Genomic DNA, 16,362 nt, shown 5'->3' with positions numbered 1-16,362 from the left:
CACGCAAATATCCCATGATGTTCTTCTAAATACCTTGAACAGTTGAAGTGGGACAAACTCGATGATCGTCGCAATATCCACCTTAACATCATGGTCTATAAGAGCATTAGCAACATCCTCCCACTGCCTTTATGTAACATCTTTTCCACAGTCAGTAACATGCATGGCCACTCCACTAGATCAGCATCCCAAGGTAATCTTGTCCCTCCAACTAACAAGTGCTTCTGCCAAAAGGAAATTCTCCTCTAGGTGCACTGTCCTTTAACCTTCACAAATCCGTTGCTACAGTCGGTTATTTTAAATATGCTTGCAAGTAAATTTCACCTTTTGATATCCTATAGTGCAATATCACTGTTTTTATATATCATTGTTGTTTGTATGTAAATTTTATGCCTAGCTGGTCTAGTTTTTATTGTTTTCCTAATTTGGTTAAATTGTACAATCTGATATATATAATGTAAGATATATAAATATGTATTGGTTATTTTTGATGTTTTAAGTTTGACTGAAAAACAGTGTTTACACTGAGTTTTGTTACCCAGGCAAAAGAAGTTTTAATAAATAAATAAATAAATAATAAATAAATAAATAAATAAATAAATAAATAAATAAATAAATAAATAAATAAATAAATAAATAAATAAATAAATAAATAAATAAATAAATAAATAAATAAGTAAGTAAAATAATAATGACCTCAGCCGATCCATATCATTATCTTTGCACGACTACAATGTTATCTTTTTTATGAGCAAGCCCATCATACAAAATAACTTTACAACATATTTATGCCATTTAATCATTTTGTGTTAATTACAACCCTAAAGGAATATATTGCAAGATGGTGGGTCTGCCGTTGATGCTGCTATTGCCTCTCTTCTGTGCCTGGGTGTTGTTCATAGCCACAGTTCAGGTATATTTTAATGCATTTCTTTAGCTTTCATCTTGCATTCATTTTTAATTAAATTAGACATATTTTCCATTTTAATAACTGCACTGTCCGGGGACAGTACAAATGGTCATGCATACGGGATCGTGCCGCGAATAAAAAAGGGCCATTTTTTAAAAATTGTGGAAAATACCCACATTTTACCTAACTGGAACCAATCAATCAATCAATCAAACTGTAGCCCAAATTTCAAACATGTGAACTTTTGTAAAAATATCGCGAAATTGTGTTAAATTTGACCAAATATCTGAGCCTTAGGTATAAAACAAAAAAGCTAGTGCAACGCAATTGCATGATTTCAATTAGAGTTTGCACTAAAAAATACAAGGCTCCTGGATAGCTTAAATAGTTGCATATTTGTCATAATATTAATTACACAGCTTTTTGTACTTCTTGCCTAAACTCCTATGCTTGAAATTGTAATTAATACTCCATTTTTTTTATCCTGAATAAATAAAATTTCATTAGCACATGATTGATCCAAATTAATTGGCGCGCCCAAATTGAGATGGCACTTCCATGCAAACTTAAATAGGGCAGCACCAATACGAAAATGTCATACCGATGTGTCTGTTTTGTCCGGGTTTTTTTAAAGTTTGCGTTTAGAACTAGAGCTGGATAGCCCCGTTGGAAAAGCAATCCTCTCCCTGCCCCACCTGTTACATTACTGCATATTAAGTGACTGACAACACAATTTACCTTATCACGATAGTAATTCGCCTTTCATCTGCAAATAATCTAGTATATCAATTTATTGAAACAATTTCATTGCCTAATATGTTTTCAGGTGTTGGAGGAGGTTTCTTTATGCTCTGTTATAATCAAGAATCGCGTGAGGCAATCATCGTTGATGCACGCGAAGCCGCACCTGCCGCAGCAACTGAACGCATGTTTGTTGATCAACCAGAACTATCTCTTGCAGGTATCAAATTCAAGACCGTATTCATGTAACGACTCCATATACATAAAAAAGGGGGTAAAGAGGAGAGGTGAGAAGCGACGAAGAGAGCAGGGAAGAGTGAAACAGACGGGAGAGGTGATGGGTGGAGAGGAGAGCGATGGAAAGAAGAACAGGGCAGAAGAGAGACGAACACTCCCGAGTCAGAGAAGAGGAGGGCAGAAGAGAAGAGGAGAGAGCGGATCGTAGAGAAGGAAGAGCAGAAGAGGCTGGAGTTGAGATGGGATCTGATTGGAAAGAAGACAAGAAATCGAATTAAATATTTTAGAAAGTTGGATAGAAGACTGTCAGACAGACATTATAAAGAGGCAGACAGACAGTAGATGTTATGCCTTTAGAAATGATTGATGACGTAACGCAAATTTTAATGAGATTGAACCATAACACTATTGGAGAACGAATTGGGTAGTTTGATTTTAATAATTTCAAATTGAACCTTTAAAGCAGGCTAAGTTCAGCGCAAAAATCACGATGGAAAAATAATAATTGTCCAAAGAAACCTTTGAAATTATTTTCAGGTGGTTTAAGTGTCGCAGTTCCAGGAGAATTCAAAGGCTATTGGGAGGCTCATCAAAGATACGGTGTGTTACCATGGAAGCAGCTCTTTGAACCTGCTTACAATATCGCTGTCGATGGATATGTCATTAGTAAATCGCTGGAATCATCAATTGTAGCTCAGGAAAAGTACATCAGGGATGATTCAGGTTTAAGGTATGCTGATAAATCCTAATGTACCATCATAACTTGAGTCATAATATCGACGTTTGAGAATTGAGAATCAGAAAGCCTTTACGCAGGATCACTCAAAGTGGGAAATTTTAGACATTGTTTTGTATTGTACCTTTAAAAGTAATGATAAAAAGTACATAAAAGTATACATTTTCAGAAAGGAAATGATGCAAGGAATCCAACTATAGCACGGCAGATTTCTGCAAAAATTAGCATTTTTTGAGAAAAGCACCAACATTGATTTTCCATGCCAATTTTTTTTTGGCCCGCCATAACAACTTAGGCCATATCTTAAATATCAAAATTGACAAAATTGCATATTTGTGTTCTAAAGACACAAATCTAGCAAGTGTTTCCTCGAATTAAAAAAACATTTCGACGTTTTGAAAATATACCTAAAAATATCAACAATTTTGGTCAAACTTGAAAAAAAGTCAAATTTTGATGCGTTTTGACCCATATTTTTAAAACGAAGGATTTGGTCAACAAAACTCTCCCTTAGAGGCATTATGCTAATTTTACGTTTTTTCGTATTTGAAAAGTTAAATATTGTTACTTGATGTCGTCATCAGATTTTACTATCAAACTTGCACAATCATTTTTAATTTCTCCCATTTCTAACAGTACATTGTTTCTTAAATCGGATGGCTCATTGAAATTGGAAGGAGATATTGTACAGAATCTGAAATTAGCAGAAACGCTGTTAAAAATATCCAATGAAGGCATTGAGAGTTTTTACATGGGAGAAATGGCTACTAACATAGCGACTGAAATACAACAACAAGGTACGTATTTGGCCTATAGGTTCGATAGTCAATAAGTATAAATGAAAGTGCTATATTATGTGTATAGCAACAGATATAGAAGATACTTCATTGTTAACATATAGGGGAGGCAATCCCGGGGAGGCAATGCCTAGCACTGCTGAGGAGCTGAAAGTTACCCTTACCAGCACCTTTTGGTGCTGGGTTTCCCATATGGGTATTTTTCCCAATGGGTGCTCCGTCTGTCAGGTAGAAACTTGTATCCAGTGCAACCTGCTGAGTACAACCTGCTCAGGGTTGAGATGTCGGTGACTACACCGCCCCACCAGTTTCCTTTGGATACCCGGCTGAAACGAAATAAAAGATTCATCTTAAGGGCGTAGGCTCTGGAGAGTCAACGGCGGCCATTCAGCAAATCCATTAATGCAGAAGGACCCGGCCACCCACTGCATTTACTTTTGGCCAATATAGTTTATATGAGAGGTCGTTATCAATGTAGAAACCCGGCATGTATCCAATGGTGGGACCCGCAGGCCAGACGATGAGTCAATGGCTACTGGGGAAGAGGAGCATGTTGTTCCGACTAGGCACAGCTGTAATGACGCAGAGTGTACTGCCGACAATCCTGAGCATGAAAGGAGCAGCATGAACCTGAGAAAACATCAAGTCATAGGAACATGGAATGTTCAAGGTATGACTGCTGGGAAGCTAGAGATCGTTACCAAAAGAATGGAAGAGCAACACATTTGTGTACTGGGCATCTCAGAAACATGGTGGCTCAACCAAGGACGTTTTACTACAGACAACGGATACACAGTGATATATTCAGGCAAAGATGAAGGAAAGCGGAGTTTGGGGTTGGTTTCATTTTGGACAGGAATACAGCAAGATCCTTCCTGGGCTTCAACCCAATCAGCGACAGAATCATCTCTCTCAGACTGCATGGTCACCCTTTCAACATCTCAGTTGTCCAGGTTTATGCACCAACATCCACTGCATCTGATGAAGCGATGGAAAACTTTTATGGTCAGCTCCAAGATGTCCTGGATAAGATTCCAAGCAAAGTTATGCTTATCATCCTGGGAGACTGGAATGTCATCAAATCAAGGTTAATTGGAAAGTTTGGATTAGGAGAAAGAAACGATCGTGGAGACAGTTTGGAAGAGTTTTGTCAGGCAAACGACCTGATTGTTGGAAACACCTTCTTTCAGCAGCACCCTCGCAGACTGTGGACTTGGAGGAGCCCTGGCGGAAATGTGAAAAATCAGATTGATTATGTTTTGCTTAAAAGAAGATGGCGCTCTTCATTGTTCAGTGTACGAACCAGACCAGGTGCAGACTGCGGCAGTGACCACCAGCTACTGGTCGCACGGATGAAGCTGAAACTCAAAGTAAAGAAGCGAGTGACACCACCAGTGAGATTTGATGTGGACAAAATTCCAGAGCAATACACAGTTAGTGTGGGGAACCGATTTGAGGCGCTTCTTCGAACGGATGAGGAAGAACTCTCTCCAAACGAATTGTGGGAAGAAATGAAGGAAGCAGTGCTAAGTGCAGCAGAAGAAAACATCACAAAGAAGAAGAAAAAGAAGCAGCCCTGGATATCTAAGAATACAATGCAGCTTGCTGATAAGAGACAGGAAGCCAGAAAAAGAGGAGACTTGCCAGAATGGAGGAAACAACACAGAGAAGTAACAAAAGCAGTCAGAGCTGATCAACGAGACTTTGTTGAGAGAAAATGTGAGGATATGGAAAAAGCAGGAAACGACTCCAAGAATGTGTTTGCTTTGGTTAAGGAACTGACTCAAAAAACTTCGGCAAGATCTGATGTTATAAATGATAGAAATGGCACCACGCTTACAGAGAGCGAAGACTTCAAGACCCGATGGGCAGAATACTGCACTGAGCTTGATGAACAGAAAGCAGAGGAGGAACCCACCATCAATGATTCAGGTGAAATTGACCCTGAACCACCATCCCTACTGGATGAAGTTCGTAAATCAATGAAAGAGATAAAAAATGGGAAATCACCAGGCTGTGATCCCAGCAAACACAAAACGTTTTCGACATCATTCGCAAAAGGTTATAAAAGGTTGTCAGAAAACGTTTAAATGTCGGGTTATATAAAGGGTATAAAAACGTTTTTATAACATTCCAAAAACATTTTTGAAAACTTGATACAAAACATTCTAAACAGAATGTTATTTTGGGGTTGAAAAAATATTTTGCTAAAAATGTTTGCCCAAAATATTTGCAATAACGTTTTTAAAACGTTTGCATGACCTTTATATAACCCGACATTTCAATGTTATTAAAACGTTTTGAAAAATACACTTTAAGAACATTTAGAAAAAATGTTTGCAAAAATGGTTTACAATAACATTTTGAAAACATTTTGAAAATATTGTTGTAGTGTGTTTTCATACTAAACGTTTTAAAACGTTTTGATGACCTTTATATAACCCGACATTTAATGTTATTGAAACGTTTTTACCTAAACCAAAAGCCAAAATATAACTTATTTAAAACGTTTTTAAAACGTTTTTGTGTTTGCTGGGATGAGATTCCAGGTGAACTCTGGAAGGCTTCGTCATGTGGAAGCTATGTGACAAAATCTGGAGGGATGCGGAATGGTCTAAGGACTGGAAGAGAGCAATATTTATCCCGATACCAAAGAAAGGAAATATAAAAGAGTGCTCAAACCACCGAACCATCAGCCTAATCAGTCACGCCAGCAAGATCCTTCTCAAGATCATCAACAACAGAATGAGACAGAGGGTCGAGACTGAGATAGCAGACGAACAGGCCGGGTTTAGAGCAGGGAGAGGTACCAGGGATCAAATTGTCAATATGCGTAATATCATTGAAAAATGCAGAGGACATTCCATTCCACTCTACCTTTGTTTCATTGATTACAGCAAGGCATTTGACTGTGTCAACCATCAAGACCTATAAAACATCATGGGGATATGGGATTCCCCGGTCACGTGGTGAAGCTCATCAGTACGCTATACCAGGATCAGGAATCTTCAGTCAGGACGAGTAGAGGTGACTCAGAGTGGTTCCAAATTGGCAGAGGTGTGAGACAAGGGTGCATTTTGTCTCCTCAGCTCTTCAATATCTATGCTGAGAGCATCATGAGAGATGTTACCATAGGTGGTCAGCGGATCACAAATCTCAGATATGCAGACGACACAACCCTGGCTTGCAGTAGCAAAGAGGAATTGATGGATCTATTGAAAGTAATATAATCGGCAAGTGAACAGAGGGGACTGATCTTGAACACAAAGAAGACGAAAGCCATGATTGTAGACGCAGGACGAAATGATACAGGCGCAAACTTTTCCTTTGAGGGTGATTTCATTGAAGAGGTGGAAAGCTTTGAATTTCTGGGTTCCATCATTAACACCAAAAGTGACTGCACCCAGGAGATAAAACGAAGATTGGCAATAGCTCGAGGTGTAGTCTCAAACCTAACCAAACTGTGGAAAAGTAAACTTCTTTCATCCCTCAAGGTTCGTTTGCTAAAATCAACAGCATTTGCTGTGGCATCATATGGATCTGAATCCTGGACGATGAAATTATCTGACAGGAAGAGACTGGATTCTTTTGAGCTGTGGTGCTATCGACGAATCCTGAGGATTCCATGGACTGCCAGGAAAACAAATGAGTGGGTTCTTCAAGAGCTTGGAGTTCAGAAGACCTTGCGAGCCGATATCATTTCTAGAAAGTTATCATACTTTGGCCACATCACCAGACATCACTGCCTTCAGAAAACAATTGTCCAAGATATGGTTGAGGGAAAAAGCAAGAGAGGCAGACCTGCAGCGAGCTGGCTTGACGACATCAAAATTATCACTGGCCTGAGTATCACTGAGGCTACCAGGGCTGCCGCTGACCGCATTCGATGGCATACTCTCATACGAACCACACCTGCATACGTGTATGCAATGTGACCTTAGAGAGAGAGGCTATAAGGCCTATCTAATAAATTATCTATTTAACCCGCAGTGTTGCGTTCCGACTTAAAAACACAATTATCTTAATGGTGAACGTAAATATTAACACATGATTACCTATGACCGTGCTTGATTTTAAGCGCTAAATAACAAATCTTAAGCTATCTACTGCTGATAGCATTAATGAACAATTAAACAATGGCTTCGAGTAATGCTGATTTTCTGTTATAAGGAGTATACCGGTACTTTGTAATGGCATTCTTATGGAACATCGTGGAGTCTGATGTTTCAGTGACATTTGGGAGTATTTTGTATTGATCGTCTGTGAAAAAAGGTATATCGGTACATTGATTAGCATTAACGCCTTAATGTAGGCCTGCGATCTTTTTAAATTTTTAGATTTTTCTTTTTTTCTTCCAAAATGATAAAATAGTTAATATGTAATCATTATGAAAGTTCCCAATACATTTGGACGCGAAAAACAATGGAAATTTGCAAAGAAACAACATCATAAACTTCACCTCTATCACTCGAAATATCTCGCACTTTTTGGATTAGGACGCCGAGTGCGGCCTCAGAGTTAGTCTCCTACGCAGCCAGTTTGGTTACGCTCCACATGTGTGGAGGGAGCGTAACCAAACTGGCTTCGTAGGAGACCGTTGCGATCGTTCCGACATAATTATTATCATAATCTGAAAAATTATGATAATATGTCGGACCAACAGAAAATCATCCCGTTTTATACAAATAGGGCGAATTTGACAGTTTGCTCATAGATGTAAGTTTGAACATGTGTAACTATTACAATTATGCCAAAAAAAATCGGTTTTGAAAAAAATAAAGGTATATTCTGAAAAAAAATCGCACATTAAGGCTTTAAGTTAGATCTGGATTGTTCCTTGATTGTTTTGACAATGTATTATAGGCGTATCAGGGGGCTCCACAACATGTAAGTTTATGTAACGATTCTTAGGGAGCGATCGTTATTTATGGCAGGGGGGAATGGGTAAATTTGGGGGAACACAAAATTTTTTGTGGTCTTGAGGGGGAACCTGAAATTTTAGTTGAACCAGGAGGGGGATTGTTAAATTTTAAATGGAGAAAATTGGGAAAACAAGGGGAATGCGAAAATTTTGAGCGGACGCGAGGGGGGAACGCGAAATTTTTTGTCGATATTTTTGCCAAAACACCCATTCCCCCCCCCTGCCGTAAATAACGATCGGTCCCTTACTGTCTGCTATTATAGATATCAGTATAATCAAACCTTTTATTTCATTTCAATTAACAGGTGGTATAATTACAGCTGCCGATTTAGCAAATTACCAAATACAAATGAAAGATCCGCTCCGTATTCAGATTCAAGATGCGGAGGGCAACCAGCTTGAAATATTGGCTGCTCCTCCTCCTTCTAGTGGCGTCGTTGGTCAGATGATTGTCAACATAATGGACGGTAAGGGTATTCATGAGGAAAAAAAGATCTTTGCCTTGTCATTCCAAATGACCACGAACCATCACGTTCCAGTCATTTAGCCATGGAAATCCAGGCCACCATGGAAATCCAATAGCGTTAAGTCGGGTCTCCTTTTGCATGTTTTAGTCCCGATGAATCAATTACAGTAGAAAATAACCGGGAGTGTGACATCCAGGCATCCACAAGCGGCAGCACATCTCCTAATATAAGATCATGACATGAAGCCTAGAACTAAACACAATTTATTTCATTAATAAACATTCAGCTGAAAAGCCAGGTAGGCCTAAAATCCGGGGCAAAAATCCAATTTAATAGCACAAAAGACGCTAAATTAAGGGGATGCTATACAACAGCCAAAACCAGGTACACAGCGAACAGAAACGTAAAATAGGAAATAAGGAAACTGTTGTACCCTTTTGGAAGACCTTTTAATCCGTGCACCCATGCACATTTAAAGTTGTAAAAATATTGCTATTGGACTCTTTATAATTACGAAATTTAAATAGGCCTACCACTTTGTGAAGAAACCCGTAGTTTGTTTTATTTTATTTACTTCACCATGTTCACAGCCTATGGTTACAAGCCTGGAGATATAGAGTCAGAAAACCAGAAAATACTCATGTATCATCGCTTTATGGAGGCTTGTAAATTTGCATTCTCAAAAAGAGCAGAGTTAGGCGACCCTTCTTTTGTGGACATACAAAACGTAAGTTATTAGAGCTATAGTTTGCAGTTGTTGTTAATATTGTTGTATGGTGTGTTTAAAAACAATGCTCGAGCAACTGACTCTACTTCAGAAGATGTGAAACTTAACCAATGTCGGGTAAAACTTAACCAATGTTGAGTGAAACTTAACCAATGTTGAGTGAAACTTAACCAATGTTAGGTGAAATATAACCAATGTTGGGTGAAACTTAACCGACGCTGGGTGAAACTTAACCGACGTTGGGTGAAACTTAACCAATGTTGGGTGAACCTTAACCTATATTGGGTGAAACTTAACCAATAGGCTATTGGGTGAAACTTAACTTATGTTGGGTGAATCTTAACCAAAGTTGGTGGAACTTCACCAATGTTGAGTGAAACTGAAACAATGTTGGGTGAAACTAACAAATGTTGGGTGAAACTTAACCAACGTTGGGTGAAACTAACAAATGTTGGATGGAAACTTAAACTTGACCAACGTTTGGTGAAACTTAACCAAAGATGGGTGAAAGTTAACAAATGTTGGGTGAAACTTAACCAATGTTGGGTGAAACTTAACCAATGTTGAGTACAACATAACCAATGTTGAGTGAAAACTAACCAATGTTGGATAAATCGTAACCAATGTTGGGTGAAAAATTAACCAATGTTGGGTGAAACTTAACCAATGTTGGGTGAAACGCAACCAATGGGTGAAACTTAACAAATGTTGGGTGAAACTTAACAAATGTTGGATGAAACTTAACCAATATTGGGTGAAACCTAAGCAATGTTGAGTGAAACTTAAACTTGACCAACGTTTTAAACTTGAACAAATGTTGGGTGAAACTTAACCAATGTTGGGTGAAACTTAACCAATGTTGGGTGAAACTTAACCAATGTTGGGTGAAACTTAACCAATGTTGGGTGAAACTTAACCAATGTTGGGTGAAACTTAAACAATGTTGGGTGAAACTTAACCAATGTTGGGTGAAACTCAACCAATGTTGGGTGAAACTCAACCAATGTTGGGTGAAACTTAACCAATGTTGGGTGAAACTTAACCAATGTTGGGCGAAACTTAACCAAAGTTGGGTGAAACGTAACCAATGTTGAGTGAAACGTAAACAATGTTGGGTGAAACTTAACCAATGTTGGGTGAAACTTAACCAATGTTGGGTGAAACTTAACCAACGTTGGGTGAAACGTAACCAATGTTGGGTAAAACGTAACCCATGTTGGGTGAAGCTTCACCAATGTTGGGTGAAAAGTAACCAATGTTGGGTGAAAAGTAACCAATGTTGGGTGAAACTTCACCAATGTTGGGTGAAACGTAACCAATGTTGGGTAGAACGTAACAAATGTTGGGTGACACTTAACCACTGTTTGGTGAAACTTAACCAATGTTTGGTGAAACTTAACCAATATTGGGTGAAACTTAACCAATGTTTGGTGAAACTTAACCAATGTTGGGTGAAACTTAACCTTTGTAAAATATATTACCCGACGAATGTTTTACCCAGTATTCTATAACAGTGTTTATTAAGAGTGCACCTGAAAGTTCACTTTCTGGACAGTCTCAAGTTTTACAAAGATTTTAATAACCACTTGTTTCAACAGATATTAGATGACATGACATCAGATGAATTTGCAAGTTTCATTAGGAACACTATAGATGATGAATATGTGACTTACGAAAATATAACTCAGTACGGTGTGGAATTCTTGAACCGATTCGATGAGGGTACGTCTCATATGTCTGTGTTGGCACCAAATGGAGATGCAGTAGCGGTGACGAGTACCATTAATAATGGGTTTGTATTTTTTGTGGACTGTTAGCAGTCCAGTCAGTGGCTTTGTCGGTGGGGTCAGGGAAAAGGGGAAGCTTCCGCCGTGAGAAATCTTACCCCTCTTGCCCACGAGATGCAAGCTACCCTGCACACCGACACCGCCTGGCTAATAATTATTTGGTGCAGAAGGGACACTAAAATGAATACACGGGATCGATACACGTGAATTGCTATGCACGATTTTGATATCAGACGAAAATCTTCTGATACCGGGTTAGAAAATGATGAATATCTCCCGTCATGATTTTTTCTCAAGAAACCAGATTTGGTCTCATAAACTTGGAAATACGTGTTGAACAGATATGATAGTCGCTAGAATGCGCTTTGAAAATTGGCCGTGCGCTTTGAACTCAAAATTTGACCATTTTATATTGCGTTGGTCCTGTTATGGACTACAGCGTGCAGCGTGTAGTACAGCTGCACTCACTGTAGGCAGTATAAAGTCGATGACCATTGACCTCAATGGGGTATACAAGCTTAATCACGCACAACCAAGATCGATTACCCGGCTATTGTGAGTAGCCTTAGTTATGTCCCTCGACTAATTATTAGTTTAAAAGAGCTTTAAAGGTTTGAACCAAATGGCTAATCGTGGCTGTGGATTTAACCTACCATGGCGATTCCTGCCATGAAGATATAGGGTCGAAGACACTGTGCCCTGTTATTTAAGTTTTTATGTCTTTTTTGTACTTTTTAGCCCATTTTTGACAATTTTGTTTTGTCAGCTTGAAATTTGCCTTGCCCCTTGCCCCCTTACTCTGTAAAAGGTCTTGGCTACTCCACTTAGCCCAGTCAAGTCAACCGCACCGTACCGTAAGACGCTATTAAAGTGAGTTCGAGCCCCGCAGGGTTTATTTTTGTTCTCTCGGAAACATTGAGGTACAGTCCTGGAGAAAAATGTCGGGACACTTTTTCTGTCTTTTGGTATATCTTTGCCCCACTCCCCAAATTCAATGGTGGACATAAAACAGTTTGTAATAATCCATGAGACCCTCCAACATTGAATGATAGGGAAGGGTGGATTACAGGGTGGAGTCTGTGCTTTTAATTTCATATTTCGGCTTATAAGATAAAAAACATATTTTATATGAGCATAAAATTTTCAATAGAGTCGCATTTGCTGTCAAACCTGGCTCCTGACTAAAACCATGATAAATATAACACCAATATCTGAAATTTTCAGCTTTGGCGCAAAATTTACATCACCAAGTACTGGCATCATACTCAACAATCAAATGGATAGTTTCTCGACACCCGATGTCAGGAATTCTGATGGTATAGCTCCTTCACCTGCTAATTTCATCGCACCTGGTAAAAGACCCATGTCATCTCAGAGTCCCACATTGGTTGCGAATCAAGACGGATCTGTTCGCTTAGTTATTGGTGCCTCTGGTAGTTCTAAAATGATGACATCTATATCAATGGTAAGCTATATCGAGCAAATATCAAAAGAGTATTTTTGATAATTTTAATCAATATACATTTTAGGATTTGAAATTACTTGGTACTCTACAATGCTCTAAGTCGGTAAATAAGATTTCGGAACTCCAGCGAATGCCATTTTCAGAGCAACTAAATAAACATAATGATGCGCCTTATATACACTAGAGGAACTGTCAATAGGACATGTCAAAATGATTGACATAAAGTGTCAAGAGGGGATTATAAAATTAAATGTAGGGCTATAAATGTCCTATTGACAGTTCCTCTAGTGTATAAGGCGCATCATCATGTTTATTTAGTTGCTCTGAAGATGGTACTCGCTAGAGTTCCGAAAGCTCGGCCCTCTGAAAAGGACTTCTCTAAGCATGCTAAGGAAAGATCAAACTTTACTCAATATTCATTTTAGCTTGTTACCGGGGCAGGTACTTATTAAACACAAAGTCCATACAGGGGTATGCAACCCTCCCTCCGGATGCCAGGGAAGACACGTGTGTACCACGCAGCTCCGAAACGAAAGACCCCTGAATTTGACCAAAACACAGCACTGGATTTTTATTAGTTAAGCTCTAAAAGGCTCCCAAATTGCCCATTTCTCTCCATTTGTTAGGCGCTTTTCAACCAGCTCCGAAAGACCTCCCTTTACTGTCAAAATTCCCAAGATTAAACAGTACGAGGGACAAATACCGTAAACGTTCGCCTAATGGCGCACCTGTATGGCAAGCCAAGGGGGCCAAAAGCGGGGAACAGCTACGCGTAGCTTCTTTCTCGTTACGAGCAGCTGTTTGACCAATCAAAATAGTCAAATTTAATCACGTGGTTGGGTCGTTAGCTGCGCGTAGTATAGTTATAGGTATCCTCTTTCACAATTATTATCTTGTAATTAATTTACGGAATTAGCATAGATAACGAACGGGTAAAGGAGGCCAAATCACAGCACGTGTCAAGAGAACATGTTGCTAATGCCTGGCTAAAATGACACAAAGCATATTTATTTAGTGTTTCCAAGTTTACACCGTGTTTAATAGCAAGTAACTTTATACTCGGGCTGTATTAGCGGTGCAGGGGATATGAAGGTCAAACAACAACTACTACTGATGTAAAGCGCTGTGTAAAGATATGGAAAGCGATATCACATGCCACTGTGTAAATATGGAGAGAGTAAAATGGGTCATCATTTTTTTCGGAACGGGGGGGGGGGGGTTCCTAAATTTACAAAAAGTCGGCGTCAATAAATTGCGGCCCTCACTATTTCGGCATCAAAATGTTATGACCCCGACTCCCACCACCGATACATCTTACCCCCTAGACAGGCTAAAATTGTATTGAAATCAGTCTTTTTGAATACAATAAACACAATATCTGTAGTCATCTTGTGACTCCCTACATTTTGTCATTATCAATTTATGACCCCTCTCCCCTTATTTTTCTTTCCAAAAAGTATGACCCCTATATTTGGGATCCCCTTCCGAAGAAAATGATAGCCCCTAAATATAGAACAATCATCATTCTGTTCAGATATTACTTTAATAGCACCCATACCATTTTTTGCTGATATACTACAGATATTTTCATTTACAAAAATTAACAACGTAATATTTGTGAGAGAGGATGTTTACATCAGCTCCACGTGTTTAAAACCGCGAATCTGATTGGTTAATAAGCTGCACGTAACGAGAAAGAAGCTGCGCGTAGCTAGTCCCACGTTCTGAGCCGCTTAGCTTGCCATACACCTGGGCTCCTTTTACTTGGGTAAATTGCATGTACAAATAGAGAGCTACATACTATGTTTTATGTTTAATACACCTCATTTATATATCAGGTTATGCTCAAAACACTGATGTTGAAACAAGATCTGAGAGACACGGTGCAGGAGAGGCGAATACATCACCAACTTTCACCCAATTATATACAAAATGAAGAGGACTTTCCTCAGGTCAGTATACGTGTACGATGCACTCTTTGAATACAAAGACATTAAATTTATGGTAACGAATGACAATGAAACGAATTAATGATAAAGATTAAAACATGTCGAACTAGCTGTTTCTTAAATTTTTCTATTTTGATTACCTTTTCGCTTTCATTCTGGATTTGTAGCGTCTTGATTTGTTGTTTTTCGATTTTAGTTCGGTTTTGCTGTAATTTTCCCGGTAATTTTCCCTCTAGGCTTATGTATTGCAGAAATCCTTTTAGAAATCTTGAATGGTTAGTTTTCTCTTCCAAACAAAAACAAATGAACTTCTAACAAAAATATTTAATACTACATGAATGCTTAAGGGGTCGGTCACCCACCTTTGCACACTAATTTTGTAGGGTCTGTGAACACATCAGACACACAGCAGATAATGGCGACATCTATGCGTATTCTGATGCTAGAAAGGGTGGAAAAGCTGATGGATACTAGCGAAGGAAATTCATTTGTGGAAAGAATGGTCTAAAAATTGAAGGTCTTTTTGGGAAAATGTATATCTTCAATACGAAAGGCCAACATTTTCATATGATGGACGGCTTTTCATCCTTAAGTACCTTAAGTACATATCATTAGATTTATAAAGTTTACTTTGAGGACTGTTAAATATCAAAACTATAATTTTTAATAATTTGTCGTAAAACCAAAATTAATTGCTATCAGAATGATATTCCTCGTAGGCTATTCAGAGTACAATTTGGTGTGTCTGATGTGCTCTCAGGCCCAGTGGCGACGCTACAGGGGGGGGGGGCAGCAAGGGGGCATTTGCCCCCACTTTTCAGGCAAAACCCAAAAAATCACGTAAATTTCCAATTTTGCCCCCCCCCCCTAAAATTCACTTCCCCCCCCATGCCCCCCGAAACAAATTCCTGGCCCCGCCACTGCTCAGGCCCCACATAATACTCTGCAAACGTTGCTAACCGAGCCCTTAACATGAATCTTTTAAATATGTTTTTCTTCAGAGTCTATTGGATGGTTTAGAAGATAAAGGTCATGATATAGAAGCGAGCGATAGGTATGCTGTAGTCCAATCAATCTATAAAGCAGATAATGGTGACATCTATGCGTATTCTGATGCTAGGAAGGGTGGACAAGCTGATGGATACTAGCGAACTAAGGAAGGTCATCTGAGGGAAGAATGGTCCATTACGCTATACATCCCATAACCCTGTCCACGCGAGTGTCGACAGACAACAAGTGCCATATTTTCTTTAAGTTCAAAATTGTCATAATTATTGTACATTTTCATGACCATATTTGGAACCAGCACGAAAAGGGCATTAAAAGTATACAAACAATCTCTATATTGGTTTAGTGGTTCTTGAGATAGGAATTGCTCTTGATGTATTTAGCCAGATTTGAAGTGTTTACGAAATGAACATGGAGCATACAACGTGTGAGTTAAAAACAAAAACAATGTTGGTACTAATTATCCTTTAGGGACGCACCATTAGACTTTAAGGGGGGGGGTAGAAAGTTTTGAAGAAAAAAACTTCCCCCACTACATGAGCAAAAAAAGAAACTTTCCCCACCAACACTTTAAAAAAAATTCCCCCACCTAACTGTATAACTGTATAAATTCAAAA

The 16,362-nt window shown here is 38.8% G+C and overlaps 1 protein-coding gene across 1 annotated transcript; it reads left to right on the top strand.

Annotated features, from left to right (window-relative positions):
- The first annotated feature begins 824 nt into the window (after positions 1-824).
- Positions 825-16,362, top strand: LOC140166505 (glutathione hydrolase 1 proenzyme-like). Its single transcript, XM_072189985.1, has 10 exons — positions 825-913; positions 1,737-1,871; positions 2,426-2,618; positions 3,261-3,421; positions 8,648-8,809; positions 9,400-9,536; positions 11,135-11,328; positions 12,548-12,788; positions 14,627-14,740; positions 15,739-16,362. The coding sequence occupies exons 2-10, from the start codon at positions 1,757-1,759 to the stop codon at positions 15,883-15,885; spliced, it is 1,464 nt and encodes a 487-aa protein (XP_072046086.1). The 5' UTR covers positions 825-913; positions 1,737-1,756; the 3' UTR covers positions 15,886-16,362.

This window comes from Amphiura filiformis, chromosome 12, assembly GCF_039555335.1.
Source record: "Amphiura filiformis chromosome 12, Afil_fr2py, whole genome shotgun sequence".
NCBI classification, from domain to species: Eukaryota; Metazoa; Echinodermata; class Ophiuroidea; order Amphilepidida; family Amphiuridae; genus Amphiura; species Amphiura filiformis.
Note: the sequence above shows the minus strand (reverse complement) of the source record. Positions and strands in the feature narration are given on the sequence as shown.

Coding starts and splice junctions, on each gene's coding strand:
- LOC140166505 (XM_072189985.1), top strand. CDS start 1,757: ATGCTCTGTTATAATCAAGAATCGCGTGAGGCAATCATCGTTGATGCA. Junction 11,329..12,547: donor ACGAGTACCATTAATAATGG/GTTTGTATTTTT, acceptor TGAAATTTTCAG/CTTTGGCGCAAAATTTACAT. Junction 12,789..14,626: donor TGATGACATCTATATCAATG/GTAAGCTATATC, acceptor TTTATATATCAG/GTTATGCTCAAAACACTGAT.